Raw genomic sequence first — 22,564 nt, 5'->3', positions numbered from 1 at the left:
TCCATCAAGTGCATAAAATATCTCGAGCACTTAATGTTTTATTTTTGTTCTATTAAATGTGGCCACAAGTGCGGCTTGTTTGTTGCCATGTTAAGTGCTTGCCTAGAGCAGATTATATACATATATATGTATGTATGTATGTATGTGTATATATGCAATCCAAATAGCAACTGATCATTAAGTACATGCATATATATGTATACGATAGTCGTGTCGCTGATAACCGATAGAGGGTTTCCGTAATTGCCATTCAGCGCTGCTCGAAACGAAAGGGAAACATTCGCGTCTCTAGCATTGACCTTATAAGGGTCTATGAGAACGGTAAATGCCACTTTAAATGGGGTTTGTTGTTATTTCAAGTGTTATCATTTTTCGCTAAAGTTAGCTCGCCACGTAAGGGTTATTAAGGTCGTGTGAAGTACTTTTATAAAAAAAAAAGTATAAAACAAATGCCTGACGTCATCTATATACATATATAATGGAAGTTGTAATTATAAAGCAATCGATCTATTTGATAAATTGATGAGTTTATCATTCAGTTATGCTGACGCTTGAGATTTCCAGACAATTTTCATTGCATTTCATTTGTTGGTAAGAGAAGTAACCATGAATAATTACCTGGGCGTCGCACTGTCTAATTCAGCTGTTGTTGGCTAATTTGTTAAAAGCCTTGTCTATTGTCTAAGGGCGCGATAAGAAATGGCTGTCAAGTTGTTTTTCAACGATGCACTTGGCACACGATGAGCATGGCGTGACCCGTTTGCGATATCGGATCGATTAAAGTGCCATATGGTGACAATGAGGGGCAGGGCCGGGCAGGGCAATTACTCGAGTTATCATCGGTTAGTTGTTGCCCATTAATGGCAGTTTGGGCCAATTATGCCATTACGCTGTCTTGGCCAATTGTAATGAGTGCATGCTGAAAGATCTTCACTGCTCCAGTTCTGGCCACGCTTGGCCAACCCTGACACGAGTGTGGCAGACGGCATTCGCTTTGGTGCATTGACCGAAAGATCCATCATCAAGGCACAGACAACGACAAGCACACACACACACACACACACACATACACACATACATTTGCAGCGGCTTTAAGCTTTTCCTGGTGGTTTTATAAGATGCATGCAACACTTCCATAATTCCCCATTGCAGCCTCTCGCCACACAATTTGCAGCATCTTCGCCTTTGAATGATGCGGCAAACGTGTTGAGTCTCCTCTTGGCTTTAAGTAGTGTTGTTTTTTCTTTGCCCGGTTTTTATTATGGCTTTCACGCGGAGCGAAATTCACAGCAGAAGAGATCGCCAAAGCGAAAGATAAACAACAGACCGAAATTTGTGAAAACCGCAAAAAAAAAAAATGCAAAAAGTTTAGCTTGAGGTGCTGTGGATGCTCTAATAATACAAACTAAAAACTTTTATTTTGCGCAATAGATTTGACAATAATTTATTAAAGATATATACTGCCTTCTTCCAAGCTATTATATAAAGAGATTTCACTTTCAGCTCTATTTCAAGTGTTACCAAAGCCATTTAAAAGTGATTAAGCCCTACGGGAAAGGGTATTAATGACATCCTCTTAAGCCCAAATATTTACTCTTAATTTGTGTCTGTGCCACTTACCATATATGCACAATATTTTGAGCAGATTTCGCAGAACCCATGAAAACAAAAGTTAAAAGCCAAGCGCGTCAAAAATTTCTTTTGGCTTTAAGCAATTAAAGGCCAGCAACAAAAAAAAAACAACCAACTAAATAAATCACAACAGAGCATCTGTGGTTTATTGAACTGTGTAAACCGGCTAAACAGCATGAAAGCTGCGGTGGCTCATACAGTAATTTGGTCGTAAGTCTACGATCTAGCCGTCTCTTTCCAGCGCTGTTGCCAATATTACCGGCAAAAAAGTAAAACAAAAACAAAAACTTGTGAATTAACGTGCGTGAATGAGTCAAGAAGAAGGAGAAGAGCTTGGACACGTTCCACAGCAACAGCAATGCGAGCAATTTGTGCTTCATTTTCATTATGCAAATGACGTCGTCTTGTTCTTCTTCATCTTCAGTTTTGGCCCCATTGTCGACTGCGTCATCGTTTCGAGTGCTCTAAGGTCAATGGCGATGAGTGTTTCTTGCGTTTTTTCTCTTATACTTGACCATGTTTTCCCCTTTTGGTTTTTTTGTTTTTTTTTTTTTTTTGGGGTCTGTTGCAATAATTGCCGTAGTCTGGGCCCGAATTCTTTGTTTGGCAGCTATCTTGACTCGAGGTCTTCTTGAATATTTCTTGTTTACCAGCTGCTGTTTGCTTTTCAGCAGAATTTCGATCACCTGGTGTGTACACACTTTCACTCTAATGGCTGCTTTACCCAGCTATACCCTGTAAACAACTAAAATATATATATATGTGTGTAAAATAAGTAAAAATTCAACAAGTTTATGTTGAGCAAATGTTTGAAAGGTACTTGAGTAAGCCGCGATGGGCATATAATAATATTCATGATTTCTTCTTATATTGATCTTGGGGTATTTGAGATCTGAAAATACCAAGTTAGATTATATGTTATTAATATTACCAATTCATGTCATTGCTTATATGGCGTATATATTCCATATACGTTTATTCAATCATTTTACATCACATCTCATAGATTCATCAAAGGCATTCTTGAGCACGTTTCTGTTCAAAAAGGTAAAATTGTTTGGCACTTACTTTTCGTTGTCATTGGCATTGCCAAGAATTCTTGAACATTGTACGGTATGCTCTATGCATCTATGTAAGTGTTAAGTATAGAATCGGGGCAGGGCGAATTTATATGCTCTACGTCATGTGGCATCAGCAATGGATATGTATGAATACTAAAAACGCGCCAGAAATCATTGCGTGGGCATTATTTATTGCCCAATTTTTTTCTGTATTTATTTATTTGATTTTCTTCTGGTTGTATTTATATTTTTCTTGGCTCTGCTGCTCACAAATGGTTTTTATTAGTTCTTTCAACCCTAATAGAACTATCTGGCAATTTGATAATGTGGGCCAAGCGGTCAAGCATTTTGTACACAAATTAATCGATACTAAAAAAAAAAAAAAATATAAAAAAATACTGAAGAAAGTGTAAATTAAAACTGAAATCCATTTCGAATTTCGCACCTTTTACTTATGTAGTTATTGCAGAGATATTATCACTAAACTTAGGCCCATTAACAGCTTGAACTAGATTTCTGTAGTTGTGGACTTTTGTATGAGATTTTAAATGTGCATATATGTATATATGTGTGTATATACATATGTATATACATTTATATTTAGCACTAAATTCGAATCGTAAATTTATTTTGCAGTCCAATTAAAAATGCACAAAATGTATTTATGTGCTCATATTTTGCTAGAATTTTTTTTAAATTTCTTAAATTTAGCACAAAGTCTTTAGTACGTTTGTCTTACAGCTAACCAGGAAAACGCAAATCTCCCCCAGAATGTAAGCAGGGGGCAACAAAATTACACAGAACATTATTTAGCTGGCGTGACGACGAATTGTTTCAGATGTTGCCTGCGAAGCAGCTAGAGGCAAATAAGTTTAATTAATAATTTGGGAAGTCGGCCAATTGCAAATTTAAAATTAACAAATTGCCAAGGTGCCAATGGCAACAACAAAATAATAGAAAACAAAAAACAAACAACAACAACAACAATTTGCGATATTTATTTGGCTAAATCAACGGCAGCCGGGCGCACATAAAATAAACAATGAGAATACGTCGTGTTCGTGGATTATAATCAAACGTTGATTTATATCAACAAAGCTGGCAGCGAAATGCAATCAAATGTTGTAAAATAGCTAACAAATTGACAACAAGCAAATCGCATTGAGCGATGCCAAATTGCAGATAATCGCAATGCGAGCGAGTGAGCTGAGAGCCACAGCACTTGAACTAATTGCGATTCAGAGGCTGCGAAGCGTAGAGCGAGAGACATTTATGTTCACTGATAACATCAGGTGGGGACACTAAATAAGAAGCTCTATTATAAACTAAAAACAAATGGCAGACATTGCTGTTCCAAAAATAATTATATAAAGATTGCACTGAAATTATAAAAAAAAAAAATCATCATCTTGTAAAACAAAAAATTTCTGTTTGCCTGTTTAACGCATTTATTTCAGGAATTAGCATTTATTTTTGATTAGGGCAGATAAACTCGTTGTGAATTAAAAGCTGTAAACAATTTTTTTTTTGCACTCATACCATAAACAAAATTGCTCGAGAACGATTTATGTGGCAATTCATAAATATTCATACATGTTTATAATCTGTTGTAAGAGTAGCTCTGGCTGGCTATATTCAAAATAGTTTCTTTGCGTAGCCACGCCCCTATTTGAGCTGCAGCTGCACACTCGAGTGGCAGTCGTGAATTGTTATACATTTCCTAATGGCTGCTTGAGACCACAAAAAAACATTTAAGCGCACGTGTACGATACGAGAAAGCATAAACAACTCCACAGAGTCCCAATAAGGAGAAGCTGATGCTGATGAGAAGCTGCTGAGCCCTTGCAGCTTTGCTGTTTGCCTCTCTGTAGTGGGTTAATCAAGTAAACAAACAAAGCCACCCAGAGACGAGCAGCTGGTACATTAAGAGCAGGAGCTGGGGCGGTGGCAAGAGCAACAAGCTAGAACAGCAACATTAGCAGGCGAAAATACCAGCAAAAAGCAAAAACAAGCGAAACACACCCCCGGCTAGAAGTCAGTAACACTTAACGCCTTTTGATTGTTTAATTTCTCAAATTGTTTTATGGATTTATCCCAGCTGTCGGTTTTGGGTCGGGCAAAGCAGCAAACGCTGTACGGAGCGCCACACGCCAATGAAAAATTAATGCCAATGCCAACGCCAAGGGTTGTCCTGCACACACACACACACACACACACACACACACAGACGAGTTGGGTGCTGCAGCCGCACAGAGTCACGGCCAAAGAGCCCCGGGACAACATCAAAGCCGTGTGGCTTCATTTTTCACCGCTTTTGACATTTTGCAGCCACCGTTGAGTCTGAAACAATCAGCCAACCAAAGCGCCAGCAGACAGCTGACAGACGCCAACGGAGTCGAAGGGAGGACGGCGGGAGCGTTAACTTTTAGTAGCCACTGTTGCCAGCTAATCCCCCCAACGACCATGCCCAACATCCCACATCCTGCAGCTGCCCTACACGCATATTCCAATCAAATTAAGCAAAAAGGTTTCGGTTCGATTCATTTGGCTCTGAGGGAGGTCCACTTGCTCTATGCTCTATATTTTTGATCCACTAGAAATCGGTAATTAACGTTAGACTTTGCACATGCCTGATTCATCATATTTGTTTGCTCTCACAGCAGATCTCGCATATAAGCAATAGTCGTTGACTCATGATTAGCTCACGGATAATCCGTCGTCATCCACCCAAATTGGCAATACATTTCTCATGTTAAATGCAGTTTGCCATGCAAATTATACTCTATAGCTAATAATTATATTGGATGATCATTTTCTCGTTATTGTCTAAGCCATAAGTTCATCTGTGCTCACTATTATAATTACCTGCACATTCTCTGATTGCTGTCTACAATAGAAAAACTATTTGTTTTTCCCATTTGTTTTTTTTTTTTTTTTTAGTATAGTTTTAGATAGTGATATATTTTTTTGGATTAGGCTGATTTGTGATTTAGATTGTATATACAACCAGATTGATTGGTTTGATACTATTTTAGTTTTTGTTTACTTCGTGTTTATCTTCAAGTTTTTTGTAGTTCTATTTTGAGCAAGTTTATTTGGAACTACAATTTTTCAAGTGGATCTAGTTCCCTAGTTTGTTTAAATTGAAATCTCTAAGCCACTTGAAATAATTGTAAATTTCCATTTGTATATAATGTTTGTTTTTCATCCTTATGTTATTTGTGTTCTTAGTTTATTATCATTACTAACATTTTTAAATTTATTTTAAAGATTTTTACTTTAATTTTTTTTTACATAAATGAACTAGTTCACTTGCATTTTGTATTGTATTATTATTAAATTATATTGTGCATTTTCCTCCACTTAGTGCACCTTGCTATTTTTAGCATTGCAACTAGTTCTTGCCATGCTTAATTCATTTAATTAGCGGCTCCCCATGCACTTGACCCATTTCCAAGCGATATGCTTGACTCGGCTAATTGTAGCGCATCCGAACACAAAGTAACGCGCTGTTCGTGGCCTGTTCTGTGTCATGTTAACTGCGGCTCCCTCCATCAACCGTATTCCCCGTCCGTACTCGCGCTCCCCTTTCAGCGTGCTCTTCGCTCCTTAATGCCGTTCCGCCATGGCATTTATTGCTCCGCCTATTAGCACACGCACACCCGGGCAGGGACTCCATTGTGGAGAGCTGCAGCGACTGAGCGAGACGGCAGCATCCTTTTTGTTTATCTTTTTTGATGGCAGCTGCGCGCCTCACCCCGCCTCCAGCTTCCGTTTGTTTGCCCCTCTGGCAGCCTGTCTTTCCGCTGCAATTAAGTCGCAAATTGTCAAAGCCAACAAATTCCACAAGTGGATTGTTGTTGTTGTTGTTGTTGATGTTTGTTTGTTCGGTTTTTGTGTTTGTTTCATTAACTGCGAAAAGGCGTTGCGAATCCCCATTCGAATCCAAATCCGAACTGAATGCCGAAGCGCAAACGAACGGACTCCTCTCTGTCTCTCTCTCTCTCTCTCTCTCTCTCTCTCTCTCTGTCTCTCTTGCTGTGCGTGGCGCTCTCACCGTTAGCTTTGGTTGGCTGACAAAGAGCTAACCACTCAACGCTGCCCTTGTGGAATTGGTTTTGGAGCGCGGGGGGGGGGGGGGGGGGGGGGGGGGGGGGCAGCCGAACGTGTGTTTTGCTTTATGGCAGGGGGGACAAACTGTCTAAATTGCTTCCCGCCTCCACTCCTCGCATACACCCGCACCCACACACACACACACAGGCAGGTCCTCCCCGACTCGCCTCTATTAGCTATGATTTATTAAGTGATGCTGCCTCTCGCTCACTCACTCTGTCTGTTCTCCATTTGAATTTGTTTTTTCCTATTTTTCCTATTTTAGGTTGGGCGTGTGCAATTTGATTACAGTTTGATATTTGGCGCTGTCTGCTGTGGCTTTTTTTTATGGCTACATTAGAGTCGTGCGCTTTAAATGAATTGACTGAAATTAACACCCTCCAAAAAATATTCACACAAACAACTTAGAAAAGGGGGGGGAGCAACCCCCTCGTTAATTGGTTAAACATTGGCATTGTCAACCCCGGCGCCAAGATGCGACAGTTCTCTAGCAGCACTCTACTCGAGTCCCTCATCTTGAGCCGTGTTGACTTATGTTTTCACTTTCCACATTAATTTACCGTCTGGGGTGGTCTTGTTGTGTGCCGGTGCTACGGGAGAATTATCATCAAAAATGTAAATTTATGTTTGGGTACAAGCGATTTATTGTCTGTATTCAAAGCCAATTGCACTCTCTCTTTCTCTCTTTCTCTCTCTCTCGCTCTTCCCCTTCAGCTTCGCCTAGACATATATATTTATGGCCATTTTGCTGTTTTTCAGTTATTAATTTTCGGCCAATTCGCCGACGGCTAAAATCGCCTTAAATTTTTATTTTTATTTATTTTTTTTTCTGCTGCAAATTATTTTGCCTTGCATGCAATTTTCACTACGCTTTTCCTTTTCGCTGCGCGGCTCGTACAAAGCAAATTAATTATTTTCGTGTAGCTGGTAAATAATCAAATAATCACTCAGCCATCTTTATAGAGCCAAATAGTAGAGGGAAAAGTCAAACGCCAAGTAAAAGATCAAGCACCTATTAGCTTTTTACCGTTTGTTTAGTTTTTACAGTTTATTGTCCATGGCAACGTGTTATGCTAAATAATTTACATGGACTCTACAAAGTCTTTGGACTTTGCCAGATATTTGTTTTAATCATAATGCTATATTTAATGCGGCTGTTGAACTTGTGCTTTGATATTGTTTAGTCTCTTGAGAGAATATTCATTGATTTAAATGCAAATTAATATTTAGACACTGTTAACAAGTTGTAAAACAAGCAAGCCTAATTATTTGTTCAATGCAGATTAAAGTAAATCTTGTATTTGTATTGAAAAACAAAGTATTTAATAACAAATAAATTTGATGATAGTCAATAAACAATCTTGCGTGCTTAAGCTCTTTATTTTTAATCTCTCTGCAAATTGATGCTACATTTTAATTAGGCACATTTAGTAATATTTAATATACCTTGATTAAAGTTGATACGATTTCCTATAACTTTTACCCAATTTTACATAATTTGTTTTATCTTTTTTTTTCGCATATTTTTTTTTTAATTTCCTTTATCATTTTGCAGCGATCTCTGAATGTGGAATATATTATGCAAATTATATTAACAGACTCATAATTTTTGTATAACTCGATGTTGACTTTCAATTCATTTGCAAGTTTTATGCGATTCGCAACGTTTTACCCATCTGAAGAGTTGCTTATATTGTAAATAGATGTGTTTTAAACAAGTATTGCTATAGATATATGGATATATATTGACAAATCCGGCACTTCAAGCTGTCATTATTATTATTATTATTTGCAGTAACTAATCATTAGCTATAGTTGCTAGGATATGTTCATTATTAATTATAAATACGTGCTAGGGCCGTCTGACCTAAGCTGTACTTTTTACCCGGTGATTACCCATGATATTGACAAATGGATGATCTGTGTAGCGCTCATGACAAAGTCGCTAATTGAGGTGACTTTCAAAGGTTGTTCAATCAGCGGAAAGAGAAGCATATACAGCTGCGAAAAATAAAATAGCACCACTTGCATATTCAGAGTTTGAGGAGTTCTCCTGGACACATTTATCAATGTATTGATGTAATTTTTTCACTCAGATAAGCAGAAATGAATTAGTTATTACGGCAAAAAAGAATTATTACAAAAATATTCATAGTTTTTATATAATTCAAAAAATTCTCAAAAAAGTCGAAAAAATGCCGAAAAAAATAATAGCACCACTACTACTTTTCGAGTGAAAACCTGTATTTTTAGCAGAGTTACATATCTTCCAAAGCACTTATTGATGAGAGTTGTTGTTTACATATCTATTTTAATTAAAAAATTTACAAAATTTGTAAAAATGTTCAAAAAATGGGTCATGGAAAGTATTGCACCCCAGAACAACGCAATCTAATCAAAAAGTTGATTTCGGGTCGAAATTTTCACAGGAAAGTTGGTCGTTTGATGGGTTATTCACATAAAAAGATCCATTATGCATTAATCCATAAAAAAAATGGTGAAAAATGCGGACAGCGTTGAGTTCTGACCTAGCAACAGATGACTTGACTCATTCGCGTGAGTAAAAAAGATCCTTTTAAGTCGGCTACTCAACTGAAAAAGGACCTAAACATATCAGCAATAGACCAAACAGTACGGAAATACTTAAAACATTACGATTTAAATGCTTTCCGTTCAAGAAAAGTACCATATTTGATTAGAAAACACATTTCTAAACGGATGGCATTGGCAAAGGATCACAAATATTGGTCTGCGCAGGAATAGAGCAACATTCTTTGGCTTGATGAAAGTAAGATGATAATGTTTGGTGGAAAGGGATCGCGGACCAACGTTAGAAGTCCACAGAACTTGCAATTCAACCCTAGACGTACAACAAAAACCATTAAAGGTGGAGGATCAAATGTAAGGCTATGGTGTTGCTTTTTGTACTATGGTGTAAGCCCAATTCATTGGATCAAAACCATAACTGACCGACATGTTTATGTTGATATATTGGAATAAGTGATGCTGGATACAATATACCACTAAAATGGGTCTTCCAGCAAGACAATGACCCCAAAAACACCGGAAGGAAAGCGAAGGAATGGTTCCAGGAGAACTCAATCGACTAACCTGCACAGCCGGCGGACCTAAATCTAATCGAAAATTTGTGGGCAGATGACAGAAAATAGTTTCTGAATGTAATACAAGCAATGCAAAAAAGTTTTGGGAAGTCGCTTAGGAGTCCTGAGCTAAAATTCCCTTTAAACGATGTCAGGACTTGGTTGGATCCATGTCTGGGCGTTGAGCAGCCCTAATTGCTAGCAAAGGCAAATCAAATAAATGCTAAACTTAAGGGAGTATATTTATTTTCATTTGTCATTAACAATAAATTAAAAGTTTTTACTCATTTTAATATTTTAAATAATTTTTAGCGCAAAATGAAAAAGTGGTGCTATTATTTTTTTCGGCATTTTTTCGACTTTTTTGAGAATTTTTTGAATTATATAAAAACTATGAATATTTTTGTGATAATTCTTTTTTGCCGTAATAACTAATTCATTTCTGCTTATCTGAGTGAAAAAATTACATCAATACATTGATAAATGTGTCCAGGAGAACTCCTCAAACTCTGAATATGCAAGTGGTGCTATTTTATTTTTCGCAGCTGTATGTTTACACAAAATTCCTGAAAATCTAAGGAATTTTTGTCTAATAGCAATGGACAAAAAGAAATCAAATAATATTAATATTTAACTTAATATGATTTCCAATTTTTTCTAAATAATCCGACATTCACATTTCTTTTATTGAAATTTATAGAAATTACAAAATAATATATAAAACAAGATTTCCCATATCTATACAAAAAAGGCAAGCACTCATTTAATCATATATCATATATATAGAATATTTTAGATATTTATCTCTATCAATTCTTTTTGAGAACCTATGATATACGGCTGAATCCGACATTTGAATGCGATGCATTTGCTCTCAATTGAAATGATGTCTCCCCCTTGTTTTCCAAGTACGCTCAGTTATTATTCGGTTTCGTGGGGTTTTTTCAATTCGAATGCATTTCAAAGAGCATTTGCTGCACTCTTTGATTGCATCTATTTATACTTAGCTGGGGCCAAGCGTTCGCCTTTGATCGGCAGTTAGTTAATTTTCCTTCTTTTTTTTTTTTTTGTAGTCTTCATTTATTTATTTATTTGCTTGCTGCGTTGTCTGCTTTAGCTGTGTTGTGTGTGTAATTTACACTTGACAACGTCTCTGGCACTTCCTCGGCGTATGTCTATGCCGTCTCGTATATCTATTTCTATCTCTGCATCAGCGCTATCTTCCATCTCTGTTTGGCACTCGCTCGGGGGGCCTCATTGGCGATGCAGAGTCGGCGGTTTTCATGCATTCGAAATGCTGAGTTTCCGTCTCTTTTATTGTCCAACTCTGCATAAATTACGATCACAATTGTACAATTTCATGTTGTTGTTGTTGTTGTTGTTTATACTCTTATGCCGATTTGGGAACTTGTAGCCAATTACCATACTTTGAGTAACGTCAATACAATTCATATGCCCTTATCTGTATCCCAATCACGTTGCTCGCATTTTCGATCCGTTTTCGTTACGCGATTTTCTTTGGCCTTTCCCGCTACTGTCGCGTCTTCGTTTTGCATTTTATGCATTTACGAGTTGAACTCCAATCAAAAATGCTTTGCAATTCGTCGCCCTGGATTCGGATTGGCTGCGCTGCTCTTCCTCGTAGATCTAGCATATTTGCCCTTGGCTCGCAACTATTGGCACTGTAAACAAGTGATTATCAATCAATGACAAGATCTTGAACCAAACAACCGTTAGCAGTGTCAAAGATAAGGTTCTGACCTCGAATTTTAGAGAATTTACAATTTCACACGTGTCGCCAAAAACAATAAACTCTTGAATGAAATCATTTATTTACTAAAGATCAATAACAATATAATAGTTCAGTCGAGTCTCGATGATTTGTTCCCCGCTAAATCGAAAATCGTGTAGCCGATAATTTTCGATAATTGGAATTTCTGTGTAAAACGAAAAAAATGATCGCCTGCCAATTCGAAATAGAGGAACTTGACTGCAATATGATAATTATAATAATATATAATTATATCTGAAATCACTTTCTGTAGAGAGATGAAATGTAAATGAGATCACAGTTCTTAACTGAATTCCGACTCCAATGCTAATGGAGGCGACTCAGTGAAGGAAGTGAGGACAAACATAAAAAAGTTTTAGACCGTAACGTGACAGTTCTCTAATTAATCATAATTTAAGAAAAAACGAGATCAACGTTTGTTTTCGCTCCACGTCTATTGCATAATTATATTGATACTATCTTGAGATAATTTGCAGTTATAATTGTTTCGACTCTATGCTTTTTATTTCTGTTCGCTAGCTAGTGTTGTTGTTGTTGTTGTTGTTGTTTGTACACTAATGAAATCGTTCATTTGGATAACAAAGACAAATTATTTGCTCCAAATAACAACATGAGGCCTGAGCGACAAGTGGCTGTAAATTTTTGCCACTTGGCTGGCCACACTGGACGAAACTTTCCTCACACTACGCGAAGCGCGCTTTGTCTGTTCAGCTGGCCATAAAATATTTATTTATGCTGAGCCAGAGACAATAGTTAATCAGTCAATATTTCTTGCTTATGATTAGCAATGCCTTATAAGCACTTTTCAATGCCAACATAAAGTTCATAAAGTCGACGAAAAGTGAAAGATAAGCACTTGAATTACTCTGAAGTAAGGAACATATTTTTAAATAATTATAGCTTTGTTGCTAAAGATGTTATGCTAATGTTCTGCATTAGTCCAGTTATGTTATGTTATGTGAGCGAACTGTTAAGTGAGCACTGTTAAGCTGTTCCTAAAAGAGAAAAGTGTAAAACATTTCAGTTGACATTAAAGTAAAGAAGCTACAAAATAATTTAAGCTAGAGCAATTTTTATTATTATTAATTATGTGTAGAAGAAATAAATAATTTGTCGAAAGAAAAAGCGAACCATTTTCTTAAAATAAAATTGCCTTGATCAATCGCTAGAATTTTTGGGATTTTGTGGCTGACAAAATGTGGATTATAGCGTGAATATAAAAATATATCAATATATAGAATGATAGATCAATTAAGAATATAAAATTGACAGCTACGATGGAGCTCAAATCCCAATCCATACTGGAAATGGTTTTACAAATACAATTGTAGAACCGGATGTTAGGCAACAATAGGACAAGATATATTATATCATTATTGGACATTATATGATCCTAAATGCATTTTTTTCTATGACAAATAACGCTGCAAGCATATATATGTACATATATTTGGGCCACCTTTGAACAATTGTCTTTAATTTCTGTCAACTTTATTAAACCGTCTTTTCCACTTGCAGATCTCACATATGGATGGCCTGCCGCAGGAGATTTGCCGTCAATGCAAGGCGCAATTCATAATGGTGGCCAAGTTTCGGCGGCGCTGCCTGCGTGTGCAGCTGCGTCTGGAGGAGTATGCCAAGAATATAGCCGAGCGCAAGCAACGATTGGCTGCCAAGCTGGATAGACGAGCACAGTCGAGTGATGTACCTGCTGAAGATTATCTCCATCTGCCCGAGTCGCAAGCGGAGCGCAAGCGGCGGCTGCTGCACGGCACGGAGCAGACGCAGCCCAAAATAGCCAAGACTGAAGTCGATGTGGAAGTGCCGACGGCAGCGAGTGTCCAGCATCTGGAGCTGCTGCGTGCGCGCAAAATGCGAACTGCCTCGTTGCCAGGCAACAGAATAGAGACTGAACCTGCGTCGGCGCCAGCGGCACGAAGCGTGTCCCAGCTGGGCGAAGTGAGGTTGAGGGGGCGCACGCCGCACAGGTCGCCCACCAAACGAATGCACATGCCCTGGAAAACGAAAGCGGCACGCAAACAGCTCTCCGAAACGTTATCCAGCTGCTCGACAATGTCCAACTGCGGCACAGACACCACGTCGCCGGATGAGCCGCCAAGGGTGCAGCTGCAAACGCTTCAATCAGCGCCGAGCTCCGAAACTGAGACGGAATCTAGCTCTGGCCAAACGTCACTGGAGCAGCTGAGTGATTTGTCTGTGAACCCTTGCCTCGGCTTTGACAATGATAGACATAGTTACTCCTCTTCAACCTCTTCCTGCTCATTCGCTTCCCCAGCAACAGCTTCGAGTGCTGGCCAAAAGGCAACAACGCCAAAGTCCAAGCTAAAGTTTCCACCAAAGCGTAGGTCGCCCAAGAAGTCACCCATGGTGGTGCGCTCTGGACGTAAAGCGCAAATCAACTCTGTGCCGTTCAAGCGATCGAGGCGCATCACAGGCAAGAAGAAGTTACAGCAGAGTGTCAAGAGCGAGTTGTGCGATAAAGAGCCGATGGAGCAGTGCAGCGATGCATTAGCAGAGAAGTCTCCACGGACAACAATCGAAAGCGAGACGTTGGAGAAGTTTGCCAGCAACTCTTCGGTCGAGACGCCGCACACTCCCACAGAAGGCAACGCGGAGAAGGAGCTTCCAAACGAAAGCGATGAACCGCAGGTGGACTCGAGCGGAACAGCAGCGAGCAGAGCAGCTGATAGCGGGACTGCAGAGACTGCAGAGAGAGAGTTCAGGGAACAACTGGAACAGATCTGTACCTCTCCGGCGCCGTCAGAGCCAATCGAATCCTCTCAAGAAACTGCAATCAATGAAACTGAGGCTATAAAGCCAATCGACAGCATATCAAAGGAAGCAAACGTGGCTAGTGAAATTGAAATGACGAATGGAGTAGCCGAGTCAGCTGATTCGACAGTGCAATTCGAAGAGCTGACGTCGTCCACTACGGAGCAGGTCAGACAGTCCCTGACGCCCGAGGTGCCAGCCGCAGAGTCCGAAGTAGAGCTGCGCATAGCGCAAGAGGAGGAGTTACGGGCGGACGAGGCATCGCAGTCAGACGAGGAGGGCAAGGAGTCGGAGCTTAAAGTAAGCATACCACTGGAAGTGCTCGACGATGACCTGCAGCGCAAGCTGTGCAGCAACACAGATACGTTGGGTAATACCGAGCAGCAGGAGACGGAGCCCAAGGAGCCAGCGGAAGCGGACGATGTGAACAACAATGAGAATGGCGAGAATTTTTGCCAGAGTGCTACAGCAGATAGCTTCAATGCTGCTGTGGCACTCACATCCAAACAAATTGAAGCAGAACCCAATGGGGGCGTGACTGTGACTGTGGTGGCAACACTGGATGACGACATGGAGTCGCTCGAGCGACTGGCCAATATGCAGCAGCATCAGCCAATTGGCGAGCTGCAGCTGCCGCGTGCGGCCACCGCCAACTCCATGGACTTCTTGGCCGAATTCGAGAAGCACTGCGAGAAGACACTTAAGATGCAGTCGCAATCGCAGTCGCAGTCGCAGCCGCAACCGCAGGAGTCGCCACTCAATGTGGAGCTTGAGCTGGTGGAGGCCAAGCAACAGTTTGATGTGGAGATGAATGACGTGGAGAGCACGTTGCATGGCATACTGAACGAGATGCAGGATCAGCATCTCTACACACCTGTCTGCACGCCCATCGATGAGCTGCTGACGCCTGCGGACTACGTGGTGCACAATGAAGCAGAGGCGCCAGTGCCGACAACGACGCAGCTCTATGAGCCGCCTGCTGAGGCGACTCAGGTACAGCAACAACAACAACAGCAGCACCAGCAGCAGCAACAGCAGCAGGTGAAAGAGGGGAATCTGTTCGATAGCAGTAATTTTAGCAATGAGCTGATTGGCTTCCAAAACGATATGCCTTGCTTCGAGAACATTGAGGCGACGGGCGAGTCGACGACAGCGCAGCAGAGCCTGCAGCTGGAGCTGACGCAGCTACTCAACGATCTGCAGCCAGCGCAGCAGCCATTGCAGCAGTCATTGCAGCCGCCGATGCAGCAGCAACAGTTGCAGATGCAGCCGGAGGCAGTCAGCTATGAGACACTGTATCCTGCTGCCTCAGTGAGCAGCAGCAAGCTGCAGGTGATCCAGATGCAGCCACAGGAGACGCTGTGGCAGGCTCCAGCAACTGCCGTCCAGCCGACGACGGGCGCCCAGCTGCAGTGGTCAACGACGGCGCCAGTGTCCGGTGTGGATGCTCTGGATGGCAATGCAACAACCACCTACTATATCAGTGCCGGTGATCTCTACCAGACGCAGCTGCAGCCGCAAACGGCACAGCTAACGGGCGATGGCTATGCGCTGTTGGACAGCAATGAGAACTATGTGCTGGAGCAACAGGAGCAACAACAGCAACCGCAATCCCAGCAGCTGCAGCACCAGCAGCAACCCATTATGATACTCATACAGCAGCCAGAGCTGCAGCAGCCGGTGGCATCCGCCAGCAATCCGCAGCAGCCGCCGCTGCATATAGCATATGGCACCAGCCTGAGCAATGAGCTGCACGCCGCCTATCCACAGCAACACTTGCAACCGCTTCTACAGCAGCAGCCGCAGCATCAGCAGCAGCTGCTTCAAGAGATGCAGCCACAGCCCCAACGCCTACAACAACAAGTACAAAATACAGTATTAAGCACAGCTGCTGCCGTGCCACCGCCCACACGAGGCCGTCCGCCCGCATTGAAGTGCCGTTTCTGCCAGAATGGGCCGCGCTTCTCCAGCAGCCTGGAGTACAGTCGTCACATCATTGAGCTGCATCCGCCGGTGGCGCCATTCAACTGTCCCCATTGCCCGATGGCTTTTGCCGGGCGCAACAAACGCAACCAGCACATCCTTAGCAATCACATGGTGCAGCAGTTCCACTGTGGCCAATGCTCCCAGCTGTTGCCCTCGCAGCGTGCTCTGGATCTACACTTGCAGCGCTTCCATATGAAACTGCCCACCGAGCCACCAGCTGCTGCTACTGCTCCTGCTGCTGCTGCTGGTGTGCGCCTTGAGGAGGTTCAATTGCAAATAGCCAACAGCAATAACAACAACAACAACAACCAAAACCACAGCGAGCAGCCCAAGCAACTCCAGCAACAGCAGCAGCACCACCAGCCTATTCCTGGTAAGTACTAAAATGAACTAAGTGGTTGAACAGGTGGTTGTCGCAATTCCAGATATTGTCTGGGTATATTATTGATTTAGTCTTAGTTTATACCCCTCTTCATATTATTCTTTCCTATTAATCAGTAAATTCGTTTCTCAACTCATATGAACTGGTTTCTTTTGTGAATCGAAGTCTCTAAACTCTCTAAATTAGTTTCTTTTCGTATTTACTTCATTGAATCAGTTTTAGGTCATATAAAATGAAGTTTGAACTGAACTGGTTCTTTTACTTTTCGTCAAGCTAACTACCCTTTAAATTGTATATACATCTGATTCTTGGCATTAATCAGAAAATATACTAGATATACTTCATAGTTTTTAGCTCAGCTTTTCTCTTCCATATAACGAGTTCTTTTTATATGAATAATAAATTAAATTTAGATAAATAATAAATTCTAAATTCTTCTTGAAGCTCTTTACCTATTATAATTATTTGTTTTGGTTCCCCTTACTGAACTAGTTCTCTCTAAACTAAAGATTACTTGAATTCCTGTTGTTGTTGAATTTGGTTCGAAAAATAAGTAGATAAAGAACTTCTACATTAGTTTAAATAAACTCTCTTTTGCTATTACTAATTACTGCTTGCACTCTCTCCCTCTCTCTCTCTCACTCTCTCTCTCTCCCGTAATTCTGTTCTTATTCTTGATTAAATTTTCCTGCGCATGCGTAGCTTTGGAGTCGCAAACAAGTTGCCAACAGCCACGCAGGACGCGCATACTCTGCTGCCCAGACTGCGAGGACTGTAAGTACTAAGAGTATGTGCAAGTGAAACAGAACTATTAAACTCTTCATATTACATTTAATTGCCAGGTTCCTCGGTCGGTGGACATACTCATGGCAGGGGCCAGTCGTCGTATGAGGAGCTGTCGAACTTGCAGCCACCGCCGAATGTTTTGACGCCACCTTCGACCATCGCATCGCTGCCATCGCCGCAGCCTCAGCCGGCGCCGCACATAACGTTGCCGTCGCCGGAGCAATCGGAGCCGGACTCGACGACGGCCACGTTGAGGCAGTTCCGTAAGCGCTGCATGGCCAGCACGACAGCTGGAACTGCTTCCATGGCAACATCAGCAACAACAACAACTACGGCGGCAACAACAATGCTATCGACTGCGCCGTCGCCGTCGCCGTCTTCATCGCCGTCCTCGTCCACAATGGAGACCGGCGCCACATTGCAGCTGGGCAAGCTGCGCAGCAACCACCAGTGCGCCATTTGCGAGAAGCGCTTCACGAACATCATTGCGCTGCGCAAGCACCAGCAGCTGGCCCACGACTCACAGACAACGATGCCCTGGGTGTGCGGGATCTGCAAGCGAGGCTATCGGAAACGCACCGACATGGACAATCACATGAAGTCGCACGAGCCGAAGGGCCGGCCGTACGAGTGCAACGAGTGTTGGGTACGTTTTCCGGAGTTCAAGCAGCTGGCCATGCACAAGTTCACCGTCCATGAGCTGATCAAGCCGCATACCTGCGATGAGTGTGGTAAACAATTTGGTACGGAGAGCGCCTTGAAGACGCACATTAAGTTTCACGGTGGTAAGTTTTTGGGTGCTCGCACGCATGCGGATGCGGTGGCTAACCGGGTGCCGGTTGGATGCTAGCTAAGCTTTACTACAATCTAAATACACAGTACAAATATATGAACATATATAATACATATAACTATACCTCAAATTCGCATACATACTTACATACGCATATTCATATTTAGTTCGCTAATATACATCTTAAAAGATCAACTAACCGTAGCATTTATGGAACCAATACATGTAGCTCCAGCCTTTGTTTACTAATCTTAACCCAGATAAAACAAATAAAATCTCTTTTATTTGTCCTTGTGCTAACAGTTTACTCTACAATGATTGTTCGCTCGAAAGGTAAAATACAATGATCTATTGTGAATGCTTGGTTGCATTCACTGCATATGGAAAAGTGAACCTTTTCAATTCTTCTTTGCGTCTCATTCGTAAAGGCTTTGCTGGCATGCAATGATTGAAAACCTTGATAAGAAAACAAAACTATTCACTTTAAAATAAAAAGGATTTTAGAGGTTTTCATTCATCTTTAATCTAATAATTGCTAAATTCTATTTAAGTTCTCACGAGCAATTCACACAGAGCACAGCATGGCAGAAATTTAATTTTAGAACTAATCCAAAAACTGCTTCAGTTGCATCCAATTAAACTTTCAATTATATACATAGTCCATGCGTCCGTAACTTGTCAATGTACGTCCCTCACTTATCTAAGATCTAAGCATTGTAAATCGCCTCATTTTGCTCTGTCATTCAAGATCAATTAATGATCACGTTGAGTGGGCATTAGCATATATGAGGCACTATTTTATGATAATCGACTAGTGCGAAGTTATATTTATTGTATGCAAATGTATTTAGTATGTACTTTGATAGTTGCTCATGGGTTTTGTGTACACACATAAACAAATAGATATCAATAATAACAGTATTACAGAACAACAACAACAAGAATAAGGCAAAGGGAATACACTACATGTTGATAGTTGCCAAGAGCGAAAACCTATTTTATTTTAGATGCCTAATTATAATTCGATATGAAACAAACAAATTTGAATTCCATTGTGTGCAAACATTTAAAATTTAGCGTAATTAGTATGTTAGTATTTGTGTTGTAATCCTGTTTATCCCATCCGAACGAAAAAAAAAAAAAAGTTGCGCACTCTCCAACTGTGTTCCAATTGGATTCAGTACACTCGACGGTCACATGCTGTTATACAAAATGTTAAACTCACTGTTCGACAACATGCCAAATGTGTTAATCCCACAGGCACACTGTTAACTCAAGTTCATGTTAAATATTCAACAGCGGCTTAGCTACAGAACAAACCCCAAATTGATTTCTTACAGAGCGCGGCTTCGATTGCGAAGAATGCGGCGAGGTATTCGTTTATATGAAAGATTTGCGCAAACACCGTCGCAGCCACAACAGCGAATTATTTTACAAATGCGACAGCTGTCCGCGCACATTTCTACATTTTACGAGTTATCGTGGTAATGTTTTTAGGCACTCGAATAAGACATAGGCTAAGTAGTGCTCAAACGTAGTGGCTAGTCTTAATGATATTGAATTCACTATGATGATAAGTTGTTGCCTGATATGCATAACACTTGCACCAGCTTTAGACCATAAGCAGATTCTTTTCACAATGTTTGCATATGAACATTATTATTAATTAATTGCATTTGCTTTCATGTGCAGCTCATATTAATACTCACCTGCCGCTGGGTGTATTTCTCAACGATAAGATGCCGAGCAGCGTTAGCAGCAAACTAGAGAATCCTTCAATGTCAGCCACTATCGAAGAATCATCATTGCCATTAACGCCGCTGAGCAACTGCAATGGGAACAGCGGCAGCATCGATGATTGCCCTGGCTCCGTGGAAGTGGTGGAAAGCAGCATGACGCCTTCGCTGGACATGATTGTGGATACGCCGTAACAATTGGCGCAACTTTATTATTTGATTTATCAGGAACCTGGAACGGCGCCCTCCTATTATTATTGCTATGCTTAGCAATGGGCTCACACCCAAATAGACACACCACACAAACACAGAGAGAGAAAAACCCAGCACAACATGATAAATTGTTGCAGACTGCATTCAATGCACACTAGTTCTAAGCTACACACACCCACACACATACAAACACACACACACACACACACACCGTCTCAGTTCACATACATTTTAGTACACTGAAGTTTAGATCTAAAATAAATAATTGAAGAATTGAATTCATTGAATGACTTAATATATATATATGTATGTACATATATACGAATTGTGAACAAGAAAGTATGTGTATAGCTTTATTTTATTAAGTAACCTCATTTCAGGTGCAAACATAACTAGAAGAGCAATGAGGCGCAGACTAAAATATTACATTTAAGATCATTAGCGGCAATTCAAATATTTACTCAGAGATTTCAAGCACAATAACAAACAAAAACTCTGCCATAATTTCGTGAGGAATGACATTGATTGAAACCTATTTAGTTTAGTTCTTAAGAGGGAGGTATTTAAATCTCCTCCCTATGGGTAAATATTTGGCTGTCTTAATTTAAACAATACATTAATTTAAATTTAATGAAGTCTGAGCTCAACTTACTTTGTAACGCTGAATTATCAAGCGGATCAGCACTACGAACAATAACTAATACAAAACAGAATTCTTTCAAACTTTATTTTATGTATAAATATAAATTATGTAATAAACAAGTTATGTTTTAGAGTGCTATAACAAAAACAATTAATGAGTTTTCACATTCACATATTTTCTTTCTATTTTTTTTTTTTTTACACCAAATAATTTGTATATTAATCGTAGTACCAGTCAAGAAATAGCAATGAGAAGGACATGACCAGCAGGAAGAATAAGGACCAGACGCGCAAGCCAGCGTTGCGCTGCGTCGCCTGTCGAATCTGCTCGTTGGCATCCTTGACGTTCTCCGTGGTGCCCACCACGGCGCTCACAATGCGCTCGATATTGTGCTGCTGCATGGCAACCTGTTGATAAGGAAACAAGCACTAGTTTGACATTGTTGAGAATCAAGAATTTCTCACTGCTTACCTTCTCTGTGAAGATGTCCTGTAGCTGGGCTATGTCCACAACGTTCTTTTCGATTTGTTCGACCTCCTCGGAGACGCCTTGGAGCAGATTGTATATGTGTACATTTTCTGCCTCGAACAGCTGCATGTCCTCGGCGCTTAAAGCATTCTCTTCATCGTTCTCCTGCTGCTGCGCTGTCTTCTGTATGTCCTCGTCCAATGCAACTTTGGCCGAAGAGTCGGCGCTTTTTGGCTCTGCTGCTCGGCTGCGTTTACGTGTGCGTGGCTTGTGTTGTTTATCTGAAATCGAACTGCTGTCCAATTGTGATTCCTCCTGCTCGTCATCCCACCCAGCCCAACCGTCGTTGCTCCAATCGTTGTCCTCTTCTTCTGACGCTTTCTCATCACGCAGCAGATCATTGTCAGCGCTGTCATTAGTATTGCTCTGTTGACGTTTCGCCAGATTGCCGCTTTTATTGCCCGCTGGACGAACTGGTATTCTCTTCTTGTCTGCCGCCAGCTTCAGAAGCCTATAGGTCTCCAGCTCGTGTTGCACGCGATACTTTTTCTGATCAAGGTAGATCTGCTCGATACTATGCAAATAGTTGACCAGCATATCAAGCACCGCTTCGATATGTTGGCGCTCCTGCGGCTTTCGTTTCACACTCTTCCAGTCGCTGCGCATCTTGGCCAGATGCTGTGTGTAGTACGTCACGAATTTCTCCGATTCCCGATCAATTAAATCACGCTCAGCATCCGTCATCTGAGTAGCACTCTTCAGATGCTGCCCGATTCGCATATATGCCGTGCGATTCTCGATGAGTACATTCCGAAGCGTTGTAATCTTGTTGCATACATCCTTCGCCTGTTTGGCAAAGTCGTTTGTCCCATCGGTGGACTTTCCGGAAGCGGTGCCTGAACGCTGTTGCTTGTTGTCCTGAGCTTTGGCCTTGGCCGCTGCCAGTTCAGTCTTGCGTTGCAGCCGCACTGTCATAACGCTTGCCTTAAAGTCCTGTGTTATGTCCATGGTAGACTGTGTTTATATTTAAAGAACTAAAATAAATGAAGCAACAATTCAATTTGT

The 22,564-nt window shown here is 41.1% G+C and overlaps 2 protein-coding genes across 7 annotated transcripts in view; one reads left to right on the top strand and one right to left on the bottom strand.

Moving 5' to 3' along the window:
• Positions 1–21,181, top strand: part of mld (molting defective) — a 34,087-nt gene extending 12,906 nt beyond the window's left edge. For 3 of the 6 annotated variants that reach the window (XM_089256295.1, XM_089256297.1, XM_089256296.1), the window contains exons 3-7: positions 13,218–16,851; positions 17,563–17,634; positions 17,703–18,431; positions 19,780–19,923; positions 20,132–21,181. In XM_089256295.1, the coding sequence (XP_089112421.1) occupies positions 13,218–16,851; positions 17,563–17,634; positions 17,703–18,431; positions 19,780–19,923; positions 20,132–20,370 (4,818 nt within the window). In that variant the 3' untranslated portion in view covers positions 20,371–21,181. The remainder of the gene's footprint in view (positions 1–13,217; positions 16,852–17,562; positions 17,635–17,702; positions 18,432–19,779; positions 19,924–20,131) is intronic. The other 3 variants (XM_089256298.1, XM_089256299.1, XM_089256300.1) reach the window with 3 other exon arrangements.
• On the bottom strand, positions 21,101–22,507 carry Syx18 (syntaxin 18). Its single transcript, XM_018113117.3, has 2 exons — positions 21,503–22,507; positions 21,101–21,438 (listed from the first exon to the last, which is right to left on the bottom strand). The coding sequence occupies exons 1-2, from the start codon at positions 22,505–22,507 to the stop codon at positions 21,250–21,252; spliced, it is 1,194 nt and encodes a 397-aa protein (XP_017968606.1). The 3' UTR covers positions 21,101–21,249.
• Between the last annotated feature and the right edge of the window lie 57 nt (positions 22,508–22,564).

This window comes from Drosophila navojoa, chromosome 2 (assembly GCF_054131105.1).
Source record: "Drosophila navojoa isolate 15081-1374.11 chromosome 2, UAZ_NAV_1.0, whole genome shotgun sequence".
Lineage (NCBI taxonomy): Eukaryota > Metazoa > Arthropoda > Insecta > Diptera > Drosophilidae > Drosophila > Drosophila navojoa.
This window is presented reverse-complemented; position numbering and strand designations above follow the sequence as displayed.

Coding starts and splice junctions, on each gene's coding strand:
- Syx18 (XM_018113117.3), bottom strand. CDS start 22,507: ATGGACATAACACAGGACTTTAAGGCAAGCGTTATGACAGTGCGGCTG. Junction 21,439..21,502: donor AGGACATCTTCACAGAGAAG/GTAAGCAGTGAG, acceptor CCTTATCAACAG/GTTGCCATGCAGCAGCACAA.